The 13556-nt window shown below is 42.2% G+C and overlaps 1 protein-coding gene across 1 annotated transcript; it reads right to left on the bottom strand.

The window, feature by feature from the left end:
- Positions 1 to 742: 742 nt before the first annotated feature.
- RAB39A (RAB39A, member RAS oncogene family) lies at positions 743 to 10571 on the bottom strand. Its single transcript, XM_038156395.1, has 2 exons — positions 9959 to 10571; positions 743 to 3875 (listed from the first exon to the last, which is right to left on the bottom strand). The coding sequence occupies exons 1-2, from the start codon at positions 10279 to 10281 to the stop codon at positions 3449 to 3451; spliced, it is 750 nt and encodes a 249-aa protein (XP_038012323.1). The 5' UTR covers positions 10282 to 10571; the 3' UTR covers positions 743 to 3448.
- Positions 10572 to 13556: the final 2985 nt, after the last annotated feature.

Raw genomic sequence — 13556 nt, 5'->3', positions numbered from 1 at the left:
ATCTGAGGCAGAAAGGATCTCAGCACAGGGCAGCACCGTGTGCCTAGGGGCTCAGCCATGCCTGCATCATTTTCTGTGAGCACAGGACAGTCGCCAGTTTGAAGTCAGATCGGTGAGTCTATTCCATACTGAAGGCATAAATGAACAAAACTAAATCTATATATTTTTCTTGGTTGATTCCTAAGGTATGAGGCTAGTTTGTGCTTCTTACATGGGACAGATGCAATTATGAGCAAGCCAAAATATCTCAAGAATTCATGAACAAAATATTTTAATGAGGAAGGTATTTACTCTTCTTCATCTTAACTTAAAATAAAAGCAATGAAAGTTTAAACATTTTAGGAGTCCAAAACAATACTTTTTATCCGTTCATTTGCCAGGCCTATGAATAAATCCAAATAAAGCCTTTGTCAAGGTTTTTCAACAGTTTTCATTTCCTAACTGGGATTGACCAAATCTTAATTTGCAAAGTTTGTGTTTTCTTATTAAATATTTTCTATTTTAGAATTTGTCTACCATGTAAGATTTATCTAATTTCTGTAATTTTTGGGAATTTAATTCTGTTGTCAATATCCATGCTTCCTTGGTGGGAGAAAAAGAATATACATGAACTGAACTATCACCCATTCTACAGCTTATTCAAGCTGTTACTTATGTATCATCTTGCAAAGCATCTGAAAAGAAAATAACACATTTTGACAAATTATCTGTTTATCAGACATTTCTGTCAACTGCAAGTGTGTAGTGAGAAGATACAGTAGTGGTTTAATATATCATAAAGACAGACAATGTTTGAAAGTACATGTTAATCTACATTTTTAGGAATTACAAATAAGACAACTATGTGAACAGTACTTTAAAATGTAGTGAACTTCTCTTCTAGTTGCATGGCCAATACCAGTTCCTTACACAGTTGAATCTGGTTAAAAGCTCTATTCCCAGTGTAATAAATGTGACACCACAGGTACAACATTGACAACAGAGATTAAGGCTCTGTTCTGATGATTGTTTCTCTGTGCATACCTCCTCTCCACTCCCCTCTTCTCCCAGTACTTTTCCCCCCAATACAATCCTTTTTTTTTCATACAGAATGAAAAGCCCATTGGCTCCAGAGTATTCAGGAAGAAAAATTTAAGATACAAGATTTTAATCTAAAAATAATGAAATATGCAATGAAATGTAGATTCACAGCAATACCTGGCACTTATAAGGCTGTTTTATTTTTTTGTCGTTGTCATTTGGGTTATGTCAGAAGAAACCAGTATCCACATCCCATGGTGCTAAACACTCAAAACCAGGTAGCACACAGAGGATAGAGTCCAGGACTGAAGATCATATAGACTGATTTGGTCTCAGCAGTTTTTGTGAATTTGAGGAAGAACAGTCATCTCTATATTTGAGATACAGAAGGTGAGGCACAAAAACCACAAAAGCCTTGCTCAGAAAAACACAGTGAACCAGTGGTGGACTTTGGGTCTGTTGACTACCTAGTCACTGATTTATTTAATTAAATAAATTAATTAAACAACAAAGACGTCTTCTGAGATGCACAACATAAGCCTCATATCATAAGGAAATCAGTATCAAATGCTCACAGCCTGATTCTGCACTACCATTTGGCATCTGTAGTCATGTTTACTTTGTAAAGAGGGCTTAAAATACCCTACAAAGTTGATTTGGTGTCAATACATGCAGTTTAACAGAGAATCAGGTTCACAGCAATTACTCTGTGGCATGCTGAGACTAGAAAAATCTGTTTTATTTGCTAATGAATTAAGGCTGATTCCTGTTTATATTAAGGCCTCTGTATCCTTCCATGATAGTGTAACTGTGCCTCAGTGCAAGCTAGACTCAGGTTTTAGAAAAACTTTAAGTTCTAGTTCTCTTTGAAATCAATTATTTTAGTTGCCCTAAATGTATAAAGAAACTGGAACCAAACAACCGGTCTCCATACTACAAAATACTTGAAAATAATTGTAAAAGAACATATAAGTAACCTGAGAGAAAACCAATCATATGCTTGTTGAAGAAGAAAATTAGATTAGATAGACTTGCTGCCTGATCTTGAAAAAGGAGAATGATAACACACTTTTATATGAAGATAACTGGCTTGATGTTTGGTGGCTATGATTATGCCAGATAAATTGTAGATGCTTATTAACTCTGGAGATCAAGTCATCTTTTATACTACTACAATAAAATAGAAATAGATTTATTTGGTATTTACGTGCTAGACCTAGTTTGCAAAAAGCTAGTGTATGTTATATTCAGAGGAGTAGGAAGATGACTCCAAGCTCAGTAAAATGCTACATGATCACAGATTTCTCCTACTGTTGTTATTAAAAGCTATTATGTGTTTCTTTCTTAGGAGTTCTCTTAATTTGCTCTCTGTAGACAAGCATTATTTTAGAAATTCTTTCCTCTCCAAATGCTCTGTTTGTAACAGTTTTAGTTTAAAACCTTCCATTTTTAAACAACAGTTTAACATTTGCTGGCTAAGAATAAAACTGTCCTTGCTCTATTCAAATTTAAGGCCTGGGTTCCCATGGGTTGCAGCACTTTTAAACTTTTTTTACTTCTAGTTAGAAGCAGGTTTATTTTTTAAAGCTAATATGGAATTTGTTTGTGTAAATTAACATGATTCTGTAGGCATCAATGTGACGATGATAATTACCCAGCTGAGGATCTGGCTGCTGAAATGTAACTCCAGTGGTTGGGAAAGCTGTTTTGTACACAAGTCAAAAAGCAGCTGGATCATATGTCATGTTATGTTTAGTTTCATTGGCAATTCAGAAAATATTTAATAAGAAATTCCATTGTTTCTATTCCCCATTTTTGTACACAAATAAATCATCTGTTCTAAAACATTCTTTTTCTCTAGTAAGGCTTGTACTCATTGTCATATCAAAAGTGTTTGCTATTGGAGCAATCTTTTGGTTTGCTTTCCTTAGAGTTATGTTTATTATCAAATTCTACAGCATTCTAACTTTAATGGTCATTAGCAACCCTGCACTTGAGTAAAGAATCACATTAAAAAAGTATAACATTTTCTTGTCCAAAGCTAAGGCAGGATGAACAAAAGTAATGAACTCATCTGATCCTCATCTAACAAGACTTGATTTTAAACAGTATTCAAAAAACAAAGCCCAAGCAAAGATGTTGTCGTGATGATTATTGCACTTTCTCAGTGTCTTGCTATAGAACTAGGTTTCCCTTTAGCAATATATAATTTATTTTCCTGAAGACCACACAAAGTTATTGTACTCTGTAAAGAAAAAAAGCACTTAAAGTGTTATGGATTATAACCTAGACAGAAGGATACAAAATCAAATTACTGTTCTATGATTCAGCTATGCCATGATCTAATATTGTTTCAAAATTATTTTTCTGTCATTTGGATTGGCATCATCTTCTAAACACCCCATGGGCTCTTTGGCATGCTACAAACTCAGCAGATGCACTGTCTCCTGGGCTTTACAGCTTCTTCTGATGAATGTACAACATTTGGAACAAAGCCGCTCTTGACACCTTCCCATCCATCTTGTATTGAGATTTCTCCATTTTTCACAAGTTCGTAGATATCACGTGTAAGAATTGTAAAGGACTCTTCAACATTTGTGGCATCTTTTGCTGAGGTTTCGATATATTTCATACCACAGTCAGATGACAGTTTTTCAGCTTCTTCTCTTGTAACCTCGCGCTGTGACACTAAGTCACATTTGTGTCCTACTAACAGGAACACAATCTGAAAGGGCTGCACGTGCATTTTTGCTTCTTCCAGCCAGTCCTTCACATGCTCAAAAGATCGTCGATTTGTGATGTCAAATACTAGTAGGCCACCCACAGAATTGCGATAATAAGAGCGTGTTATTGATCTATGAAGAGGAAAAAAAAGAAAAATGAAAATTAAAATGCATTTTCACTTTATTCATAAAGCAATTACTTTTCCATATGGCAATGTGTTTTTCTCTTTTAAAAGTTTTATTAAATAACTTTCCTTTTTTAAAGCTGATTGAAATCTATTAATTTATCTACTAGACTACTATTTTTTTCCTACATTCAAAATTCACTTTCTAAACATTCCTGAACCCAACACCTCCAGGGCAAATATTGAATGCTGAATTATTCTGTAAAGTGGTCTTTATTAGCAAACTGTGGGACACGTTCACAGAAAAAAAGATAAATACTTTTGGTGTACAGTCTGAGTCCTTCAGCCTCACGTAAACATGCACTTCACTTTGTTCTAATCAATTATTTCAGACTGAAATATGTACACATGTGTCAAGAAACCTGGAGCCCAAACCTGCCAGTGTTCAAGCATATCCTTTTGCATTCCTTGCAGAAACACTCTTTAAAATAATGTTTATACAGCTAATCATAACTCTCATTGCTTGCAGAAGTCAACAGGTAGAAGGCAGAGAAAGAAAACTCCCTGAACAAAACTGTCCAAAAGTTTTGAGTGAGCTGGGCAAACACAAACTTATTACAGGCAAGGGACACATCTATCTCCAGCATCTCTCTCACAGAGGCGTTCAAAAGCTCTTCATATTTTACAAATTTGCAATTTTGTGGCATGAGGGCTGGCAAGAGTTATTTTCTACTTTTGGGCCCTCTAAGCTCCAGAACATTCTCTGGAAGGAATTTTGGAATTAGGAAACTCTTCTTCTGGTTGAAAAAAATTTAATGTGCTCTAGAATGAGGAAGAAGAGTTAGAATGTAGAGAGAGAGTGAAAGATACAGGAACTAAACAATTATTTTCAGTCTCTAATCATGAGCAGTAGAAGAGAATGGAGAAGGTGAGAAGAGACATTTTAAAGGAAGTGACAGCTTACCAAGGAATGCACACAAGCACTTGTTTCGGGCATAAATATATAACTAGTGTATATATAAGTATTCTCCAAATGAAATGAGAAGCACAATCTCTAAACAGTCATTATTTTAAATCATAACCTAAGCTAAGAATTAATTCCATTTTATTATTATGAAGAGGATGCTGATGCCAAAACCTCAAAACTTTAGTAAGCAGGATGAACTGTACACAATAACACAACTTTTTATAACAGCAGCTCCCTCCAGTTCTCAGTTCATCACATTTCATAGAGTTTTTGATGACAATTTGAACACAGAGGCATGATTAGCAGCAATAGTCCCATTACAGATAGGTAAGTGCACAGATAAAGAAGACTTAGATTTCTTGGCATAAGCAAATTCATTTAGCCACAGCAAACAGCATTTGAAATGGTTTTATTTAGATAAGAAGGAGGGGCTGTTTCTCCTAATGCTTAGAAAGATCTTTTCTACATTCCCAGTAACAGAGGCCATGCAGTGTCTCTCTGAATGTGAAGACAACAGGATCTTAACCTCAGATAAATTCACAAGGCCTGGATATGAAAAATGGCACACTGTTTCACAAAATTATTTAAGAACATAAGTGAGGGGTGTCACATTTTGTGAAGTATTAGATACAGGTACCATAAGGATCTGTTGCTGGTTTTCTGAAGCATTTTTTTCCTTTAGAGTGTTTGCAATGAAGGCAGAAAAATAATTCAGGTAGTTCTAGTAAGAGCAAATGTGGATGACAAAAATGAGATTTGATATGGAGAAGTAAAAGCTAATACAACCTACTTTCATTAAAAAAAACAACCAAAACAAAACAAAAAACCCAAACAACCCTGCCCCCACCCCCAAACCTTGAAAACGTAGAAATGCATTAGCCAGGAAAGAAAGTAGGTTAGTATTGAAAATGCAATGCATCACCTGCCAAGTCTTTCTATATAAAAAGTTGTTCTATCATTTATCTATGAACTAGAGTACAGCCCTCAGTGTGTTTTTGGATGCTTATACACAGCAGTCAGTACCCTCATCTCTCGCAAGTCCCTTCTGTAGAGATGTGCTAATTTACAGTATCTGATGATCTAAGCCATTATATTGAATTATGTGTATGTATTGCTTTTAATGAAGATGACTAAAAAGTATCCTGTAACTTTCTGCTGTACATCACAAAAACTGAGTGAATGTATTGGAGACACAACAGTCATTTTTTCTCTACTTCTGATGTGTATAATTTGAAACTACTTTTCTCATTACCAAAAAAAAAGAGATTTGTATAACAGAGAGGCTTTAGAAAACAGCAACTCAAGAAAAAAAAGAAATACAAAATTTTTAAAGAAACATCAATACATACAATATCATGTTATGTGGTTCTCTAAAATCTGAGAAAAGGATCAGAGAACCACAGAATCCTTTAGGCTGGGAAAAGTCTTTAAGATCATTGACTCTGATTGTTAATTCAGCACTGCACTGTCCAGCACTCAACCACATCCTCGAGCTGACACACCTACACATATTTAAATAACTCCAGGGATGGTGAAGCCACCACTTCCCCAGTCAACCTGTCCCAGTGCGTTTACACTTCATGAGCCAGCAGTGCCCTGGCAGCCAGCAGGGCCAACCCCGTCCTGGGGGCATCAGGCACAGCATGGCCAGCTGGGCAAGGGAGGGCATTGTCCTGCTCTGCTCTGCACTGGGGTGGCCTCACCTCCAGTGCTGGGGGCAGCTCTGGGTGCCACAACATAAAAAAGACATTAAACTATGGGAGAGTGTCCAAAGGAGGGCAACAAGGATGGAGAAAGGCTTTGAGGGGAAACCATATGAGTGGCTGAGATCACTGGATGGGTTCAGCTTGGAGGAGACTGAGGTGAGACATCATTGCAGTCTGCAGCTTCCTTGTGAGGGGAGTAGGAGGGGCAGGCACTGATCTGTTCTCTGTGGTGAGCAGTGACAAGACCTGAGGGAATGGCCTGAAGTTGTGACAGGGGAGGTTAGGTTGGCTATCAGGGACAGATTCTTCACCCAGAGGGCGTTTGGGCACTGGAACAGGCTCCCCAGGGAAGTGGTCACAGTGCCAGCCTGACAGAGTTCAAGAAGCACTAGGACTATGTTCTCTGGCACATGGTTTGGTTCTTGGGGTCATCCTGTGCAGGGTCAGGAGTTGGACTTGATGGTTCTTTTGGGTCCCTTCCAACTCAGGGTATTCTATGATTATTTGTATAATCACATCAGACTATGGCTTTAGGGAGGCATGATCTTACTGATCTTTACCAGATGAACCAAACTTTCACTAAAAGCTTTATCTAATTTTGAAGAGTTATTTTTATACTGTGACTAAAGACTACATTGTGACGTAATAATTTTGAAAATACATATTGAAAAAGAATTGGATAGTGTTTTATTTTCAAGATGTACTAGAAACAGAATGTGTCTAATATCCTGGCCTACTAAAAAGTGGGTTAATGGTAGCATCCCCACAATATTTTGCCTCTGAGTTCATTTTGAAATGAATTCTCAATCGTAGCACCATGAGCATTTTATGGCATTGGAGGTTTCATGATTTAACTATATTATTGGATTTAAATATGGGAAAATTAAACAAACAAACAAAAACCATAGAAAATTAGATGATGTAAAACACAGACAAAGTAGCAGATTGCTTTAAATGACTGATCTGAAGATAGAAAGAAACTGAGGATGTGCCCTTCATTGACATTAATCTGCTTTACAGACCTGAGTCTATACTAAGCAAGTCTGTAGGTTCTTGTTCTAGTAAGATGTTAAAGGTGTTACTGATTATGTTGTTATTGTCCATGTGGCACCTCAGACAATGGGAGATTCTGTTTAGTGATGCCTGGTTGATGTCAAAATAAATATATTCAATAGCTGCCATTTCAGGGCATGTTAAAGATGATTTCTAAGTCAATGTTTGAAATCCAGTTCAAATACGGAATCATCAATGAGCTAGAGACAGTAAGAATGCTTCCCAAAAATTCCTCCAAGGAAGTACATGACATCTTTCAAGAGAGTGTGATGGCAGGTGTGTCACATCTTTCTTTCCTCCTGGGAGTGTCCCTAATGCCTGGGACCAAAAGAAGTGGGTTATTATGCAGCCAGTTGTTTTCCCTGCATGCAGGAAACTCCCCAGGGAGTTGTAAAGACAGGTTTTACCTCCTCTAAAATCCCTGTGCAAGTGAACCAGAGCAGAACTGGAAATCAGAACTGCAAACTGCTTGGTGTTCCCCAGTATTAGATAACTTCTTGGAGTAATTAGCTCTTCCCTAAGATTGTCTTCGCTTGTGATCTGTAATGTTCTCCATTAGCAGAGAACAGAATGCAACATTGTAACCTGTGGTGTAAGGTAGTAAAATATTTATAATTTATTTGACTAAATGAAAAACAGACTATACAATAAACACCATTATATTTAGTACACCAACTGACAAGAAACCCTTAGCAGAAAAACAAATGCAAATATTTAAAACTACTTTCTTCAGGTAGTATCTCCTGAGTATTAGAAAAAAGCCAGAGGTAAATTTAAGAGCAGCTGACTGCATGACTCATCAGTGTATATTGCCTGAGCATTCCAGGGTTAAAGGATTGCCATCATTTTATTTTAAATGTATGCAAGGTTCTGTGCATTTGCATTTCTTTAAGTTGAATGTCTTGTCATTGGCCATCCTGGTTATTTGTCAGCAAATTCAAAATAAAGAGATTGTACACTCTAAGTCACTTATTTACAAGTATTCTACATTCTGTCTGGAATGCACAGAGGTGAAAAATGCTAAGAGCTTTCCATTAACTCTGTTAATTTCTTTGCTAACCCTTCAGAAGCCTACCTGCAAAAATACATCTGAGTTGTGACTCATACAAGCCCAGGACAGTTGTTTGTTTTTCACTCTAATGCTTATAAAAAAAAAAAAAAAAAAGTTGTCCCCCAGTAAAACAGTGCAATCCCACCTCTTCAGCTGGGGTGTGGGCATCTGCACAATTGTTGCAAGAGAAGACAGGGAGTTCAGAGGAATTGATTCTGGCCAGTGAAGGAGCCCATTTTAATTCTCCTGCTAGCATTCCAGTAACAACAGGTGTGTGGGTCAGGTACACGGAGATGGGCTATGTGTTTGCCCATGCCATGAATTCATATCTATTGAACCCCAAGTCCAAACTAAAATCCGCATACAACTTGCCTGAAGTGGCAAGCACTACAGAAACAACAGATACACAAAGAGTGAGTGAGTGACAGTATCAACTTGTAAACTGGGAAATGACTGAGACTTTTCTGGGGGAGGAAAAGAGGGTAGTTTTGTGACTGTTTGTCACAGAGGGGAGAAAGGAGAGTATTTAATACTCAGTGCAGCATTTGAGCTAGTTTAGCTACATTATAAATGGCAGCAGTATTAGTGAAGACTCCTGGCAACAATCAGTGCACAGCAGGTGCAGAAGGCAGACAAAACACTGAAAAAAGGGACTGTAGCTGGCTGCCCAGTGGCTTCCACACTGCCACGGCTGCACTGGTGCAGACGGTGTTGCTGTGCTGGAAGGCGAAGAGCTGGGAGGTGGCCTGGTCTCCAGATTGCATGGGAGAGTTAATGGCAGAGCGAAATACTGCAGGGGAGGATGAGTTCGGAGGTGATGACAAAGTAAGAAATGCAGAGATAGGCAGAGGCCTCTTGCAGCAATGAGAGAAAAAAAACGTGGAGGAGGGGTTGCTATGTTAGGTCCAGGACTTCAAGGGAAAGATGAGGGAGGGAAGAAGAAAAATGACAAAGCCACTTGTTACCCTACAGTGAGAGCTGGGACGAGAAGGGTTCCCAGCTGTTCCCTGGTGTCTGAAGGGAAAGAGTGGGGAAGGAAACTCCTGGGAAGGAACTTGTGGGCACGGGGGCAGGAAGGATGGTGGACCACAGGGCTAGGACCACTGAGGGGCAATGAGGTGGAGGACTGTTTGGGGCACCGCAACCGAATGGGTGCAGGGAAATCTTGCTGAGGGGCAAGGCAAAGTCCTTGGGGCCGGAGATGTGTCGGATGAGGAGGGTACAGGGCCGGAACGGCAGCAGGGTGTGCCCGGAGGCCGGCAGATTTGGGGAGAGGGTGGGAGGGGGTCTGGGTAAGATCCCAGGTCCTGTACCTGAACCGCTCCTGCCCCGCCGTGTCCCAGAGCTGCAGCTTGATCCTCTTGCCGGGCTCGATCTCTACCAGCCGGGAGAAGAAGTCCACCCCCACGGTGGGGTCAGAGTGCAGCGGCCCCGGGAAGCGGCCCTCGGTGAAGCGGTGCAAGAGGCAGGACTTGCCCACGGTGGAGTCGCCCAGCACTATCAGCCGGAACTGGTAAATCCAGATCGCCGCGTCCATGGCAGCCCCGGCCTGGCCCGGCTCTGCCTTGGGGCTTTTCCTGGGGCTCCTGCGCGGCCGGTGCCTGCACCGCGCCCCGATCGCCCCCACGCCCGGCATCGGCGCGGCGGGCGGGCGGCGGCGGGCGCTGCGCGGGGCCCGGGGCGCCGCTCCCGCGGGAGCAGGACGGAGCCCCCGCGCTCGCCGCTCCGGGCGGGGGCCGGGAGCAGGATACCCCCGCCCCGCTCCCGGGGCTCCGCGCCGTGGTCCCCGCCGGCTGCCCGGGTGGGGCGGGGCGGGGCGGGGCGGGCGCTGTCCCTTCAGCACCGCGCTGCCCCGCTCCGGCCGCCGCTCCGCGCCCCCGCTGCCCCGGCCGCTCCCGCCGCTCCCGCTGCCCCGGCCCTGCCGCCGCGGCCGGTGCGCGCTGGGGCCGCCTCTGCCGCCCGCTGGGCGGTGGCGCGGCCGAGCCGCCCGCCGGGGCCGCCCTCCCACCGTGCCGTCATGTGCGCGGCCAGAAGGGCCCTCCTCCGCCGCACCGAGCGCCGAGGGAACGCTACCTTGGGGCTACAGCCCGTGCCCAGCGTCCAGCTCCCCCCGCGGGCAACAAGTGCAGGGCTGGGCCGGGAGTAGGGGGATGCCGGGGCAGGGGGCCAGGCCGGCATGGAAAATTGTGGGAGAAAGACTGTTAAAGCATGACTTTTGCAAAGAAATTGGGAGCAGAAAGGAAATACTGGGCGAGGTGTGGAGGAACTTGATCGGCAGGTGAAAAAGGGGCACGGACCTGGAAAGGAAGGTGTCTGGTGGGTGGGAGCTGGGCAGGCCAACAGATAAATAGGAAAGAGTGCCAGATTGTAATGATGTGCTGGGAAAGTGGCAAAAAGAAAAAGAGTTAGCAATGTAGTTATCCCCAGAGAGAATCATACAAACTGCCTAGAGAAAGGACATAATACTGGAAATGACAGGGGCATACACTCTTCATTTCCCAGTGGAACAAACTGCACGTATTTGGCCTTGGTGAAAGTGCCTTTACCCAAAGTAATAGAAGAATTGTGTCAGAAGAGATTCCCGCGTCAGAGAAATTTCTTTGCCCTCCCGGGATCTTCAGCTGACTATCATGTTATGATAAATCTGCTGAGCAATAGATTCCTCAGATTTCTTTTAAGTCTCAGAACCACATGGGATAACAAACACTTAACAGTCCTCAGATGGCTGGTAAGGGCATTAGAGCCAAATAAAAGGAAATCGCTGGACTTCTGGTAAACAGAATTGCATCAGCTTCTTTTGTAGTTTGGGCTGGGGTGAGGGAGCCACGGGCAGTGAGTCTGAAAACCCAGCTGAGTAGGCTGGGACAGCTGGGAAGTAGGCTGTTGTTGGCAGAAGGTCAGCAGCAAGTGGATACTGATATGAATAAGCACTTTGACAGTGAAAAGGACAGGGAGAGGAGATGGGTGACATTTTTCTTTTTTTCACACAGCCTGTTTTCCTCTGTCCATGTGGGGCACAAATGCAGCTAAACCCCTAAGTACCTGCGGTTGGTTGGAGGCATATCTGAAACCACATTTCTTCTGTAAGACTTTGGGGCAATTTGCTGTGATGAGTATTGTCATTGCCCGAGTCTGGTATTGTTAGTGTGATGTGTTGCTTGGCCGCCACTGTGAGACAGGTAGATTTCCTGTCTCGTAGGCTTGTGTAGATCTTGCAGCTCCACAGAGTGGATGAGTGAGACTAAGGACAGGGTGAAGTTGAAAGAAAGGTTGCATGCACTGCTCAGGAGAGGATGTGTCCCAGCTCCAAGATGAGTTTGTCTGGGATATGAATGGATGGCTGGCCCTGGGGAACAGATCCAGATGACCCCAGAACCTTCCAGCAAAGATGTAGCCTGGCAGTCTAGAAACTGTGAAAGGCACTGCCAGGAGCTGCCAGAGGGATTTATCTTGCTATGCATGCTGAGCTGAAGCTCCAAGATGCCACCTGCTCCAAGAATCTCTTCTCTTCTGGGACCTTTCAGGCTGTTCAGTCAGTCCCTGGGGCATAGTGATTCTGGGTCTGCTTGTCCCTCTGAGCGTGTTCCCTTTTGACTCCTTCATATTTCTCCCTTGTTCTTTCACCAGTTCTTCTTAAAACAAACTGAACATAGCTTGTACTTGACTAGCTGCTCCTTTAAGTAGCAATTAAAATAAAAATGTGTTAATAATGATAAATGATAAATGAACTCTCATAAGGCTGAAATCAGTGAATTTCTTGCAGTTCTTCATGGGCATGACTACAGGTGATTCCTGGGAATCTTTCCTAAGTGTTCTGAAAAAAGTGGCACTTACATACAAGTATTCACGTGTGAAACAGAGGTTCAAGGTACATGATATCAGTAGTTCTGATACTTCCCAAATGTGAATACTGAAAAATTTCAAGCGGACTTTGTTCACTGTATAATACCTGGATCAGATGCACAGCAGATTGCTGTCCTTTGTACATCTGGGCTGGAAGAACCCCACACTTATCAGCTACACAGCTCATTTCATTCCTAACAGGTGAACAAAGCCAATTTGCCTAGGGCATTTACAGTTGAGCTAAATATGTCTCTAAATATTATCAGGCTTCCAAGATTCTGGTCTGTCTAGCTAAGCTTGTCATTGTAGAAAGGCTGTGGCTTATACATATCTAAAGCAAAAACTTTTATCTTCATTTGTGATCTTTTGAGTGTCATATGATCAATGCTACCTAAAGAACCTGCATTTTTATTGTCTGTTTTGAAGTGAACACAGCGGGTGAATTTTCTGTCCAAGTCATTCAGTTTTTGTTCATTTTCTGGTGAGTACAGAGTCCTTGACAGCATGCAGCTCTCACAAAGATCTCAGACCAGCAGTCAGAAGAAGCAATCAGGAACTGCTGCTTTGATGAGCTGGGATCTTAGGTCATAGTGGTTAAAGCAGCAACACGAACCTGACTTCCCTTCAGACAATTCCTATCACTTGTGTATTGGCAGCATCAATCTGCTCTTCCCAGAGAGGGTGAATCAAACCTAAATTCTGGGGGGGGGGGGGGGGGGGAAGAGCCAAACAACCCCAAACTTCCAAATCTTCTCCATAATCACCATTATGACTGCGCTAAGCTGCAAATCCAAGATGTTTCAATCTAAAAATTCCTCATTTCTTGTTACATTTTTGACCCAGCATGGATTTTTCTCCAACATTGGTGACTGGGTAAGTGACTACATAGATCACAGCACTTCTGAAGAACACGCTCATATGCTTATATAGAAATTTAGAGAAACATAGATGAAAGCAATAGATTTTTAACCCCAGACAGTCTGTGACTGAGAAACTATGCCTTCTGCTGCCACCCAATGATCTAAGAGAACTGAGGGACCAGTCTGGAAGCAAGATGCCATCCATGCC

Source organism: Motacilla alba, chromosome 1, assembly GCF_015832195.1.
Source record: "Motacilla alba alba isolate MOTALB_02 chromosome 1, Motacilla_alba_V1.0_pri, whole genome shotgun sequence".
Taxonomy (NCBI): Eukaryota; Metazoa; Chordata; class Aves; order Passeriformes; family Motacillidae; genus Motacilla; species Motacilla alba.
The sequence above is the reverse complement of the archived record's forward strand: the minus strand, read 5'-3'. Positions and strand labels throughout refer to the sequence as shown.

Excerpts from the sequence above, each read along its gene's own strand:
- RAB39A (XM_038156395.1), bottom strand. The coding sequence starts at position 10,281 with ATGCCGGGCGTGGGGGCGATCGGGGCGCGGTGCAGGCACCGGCCGCGC. Across the intron at positions 3,876-9,958 it reads GCGGGGCAGGAGCGGTTCAG|ATCAATAACACGCTCTTATT; the intron begins GTACAGGACCTG and ends TCCTCTTCATAG.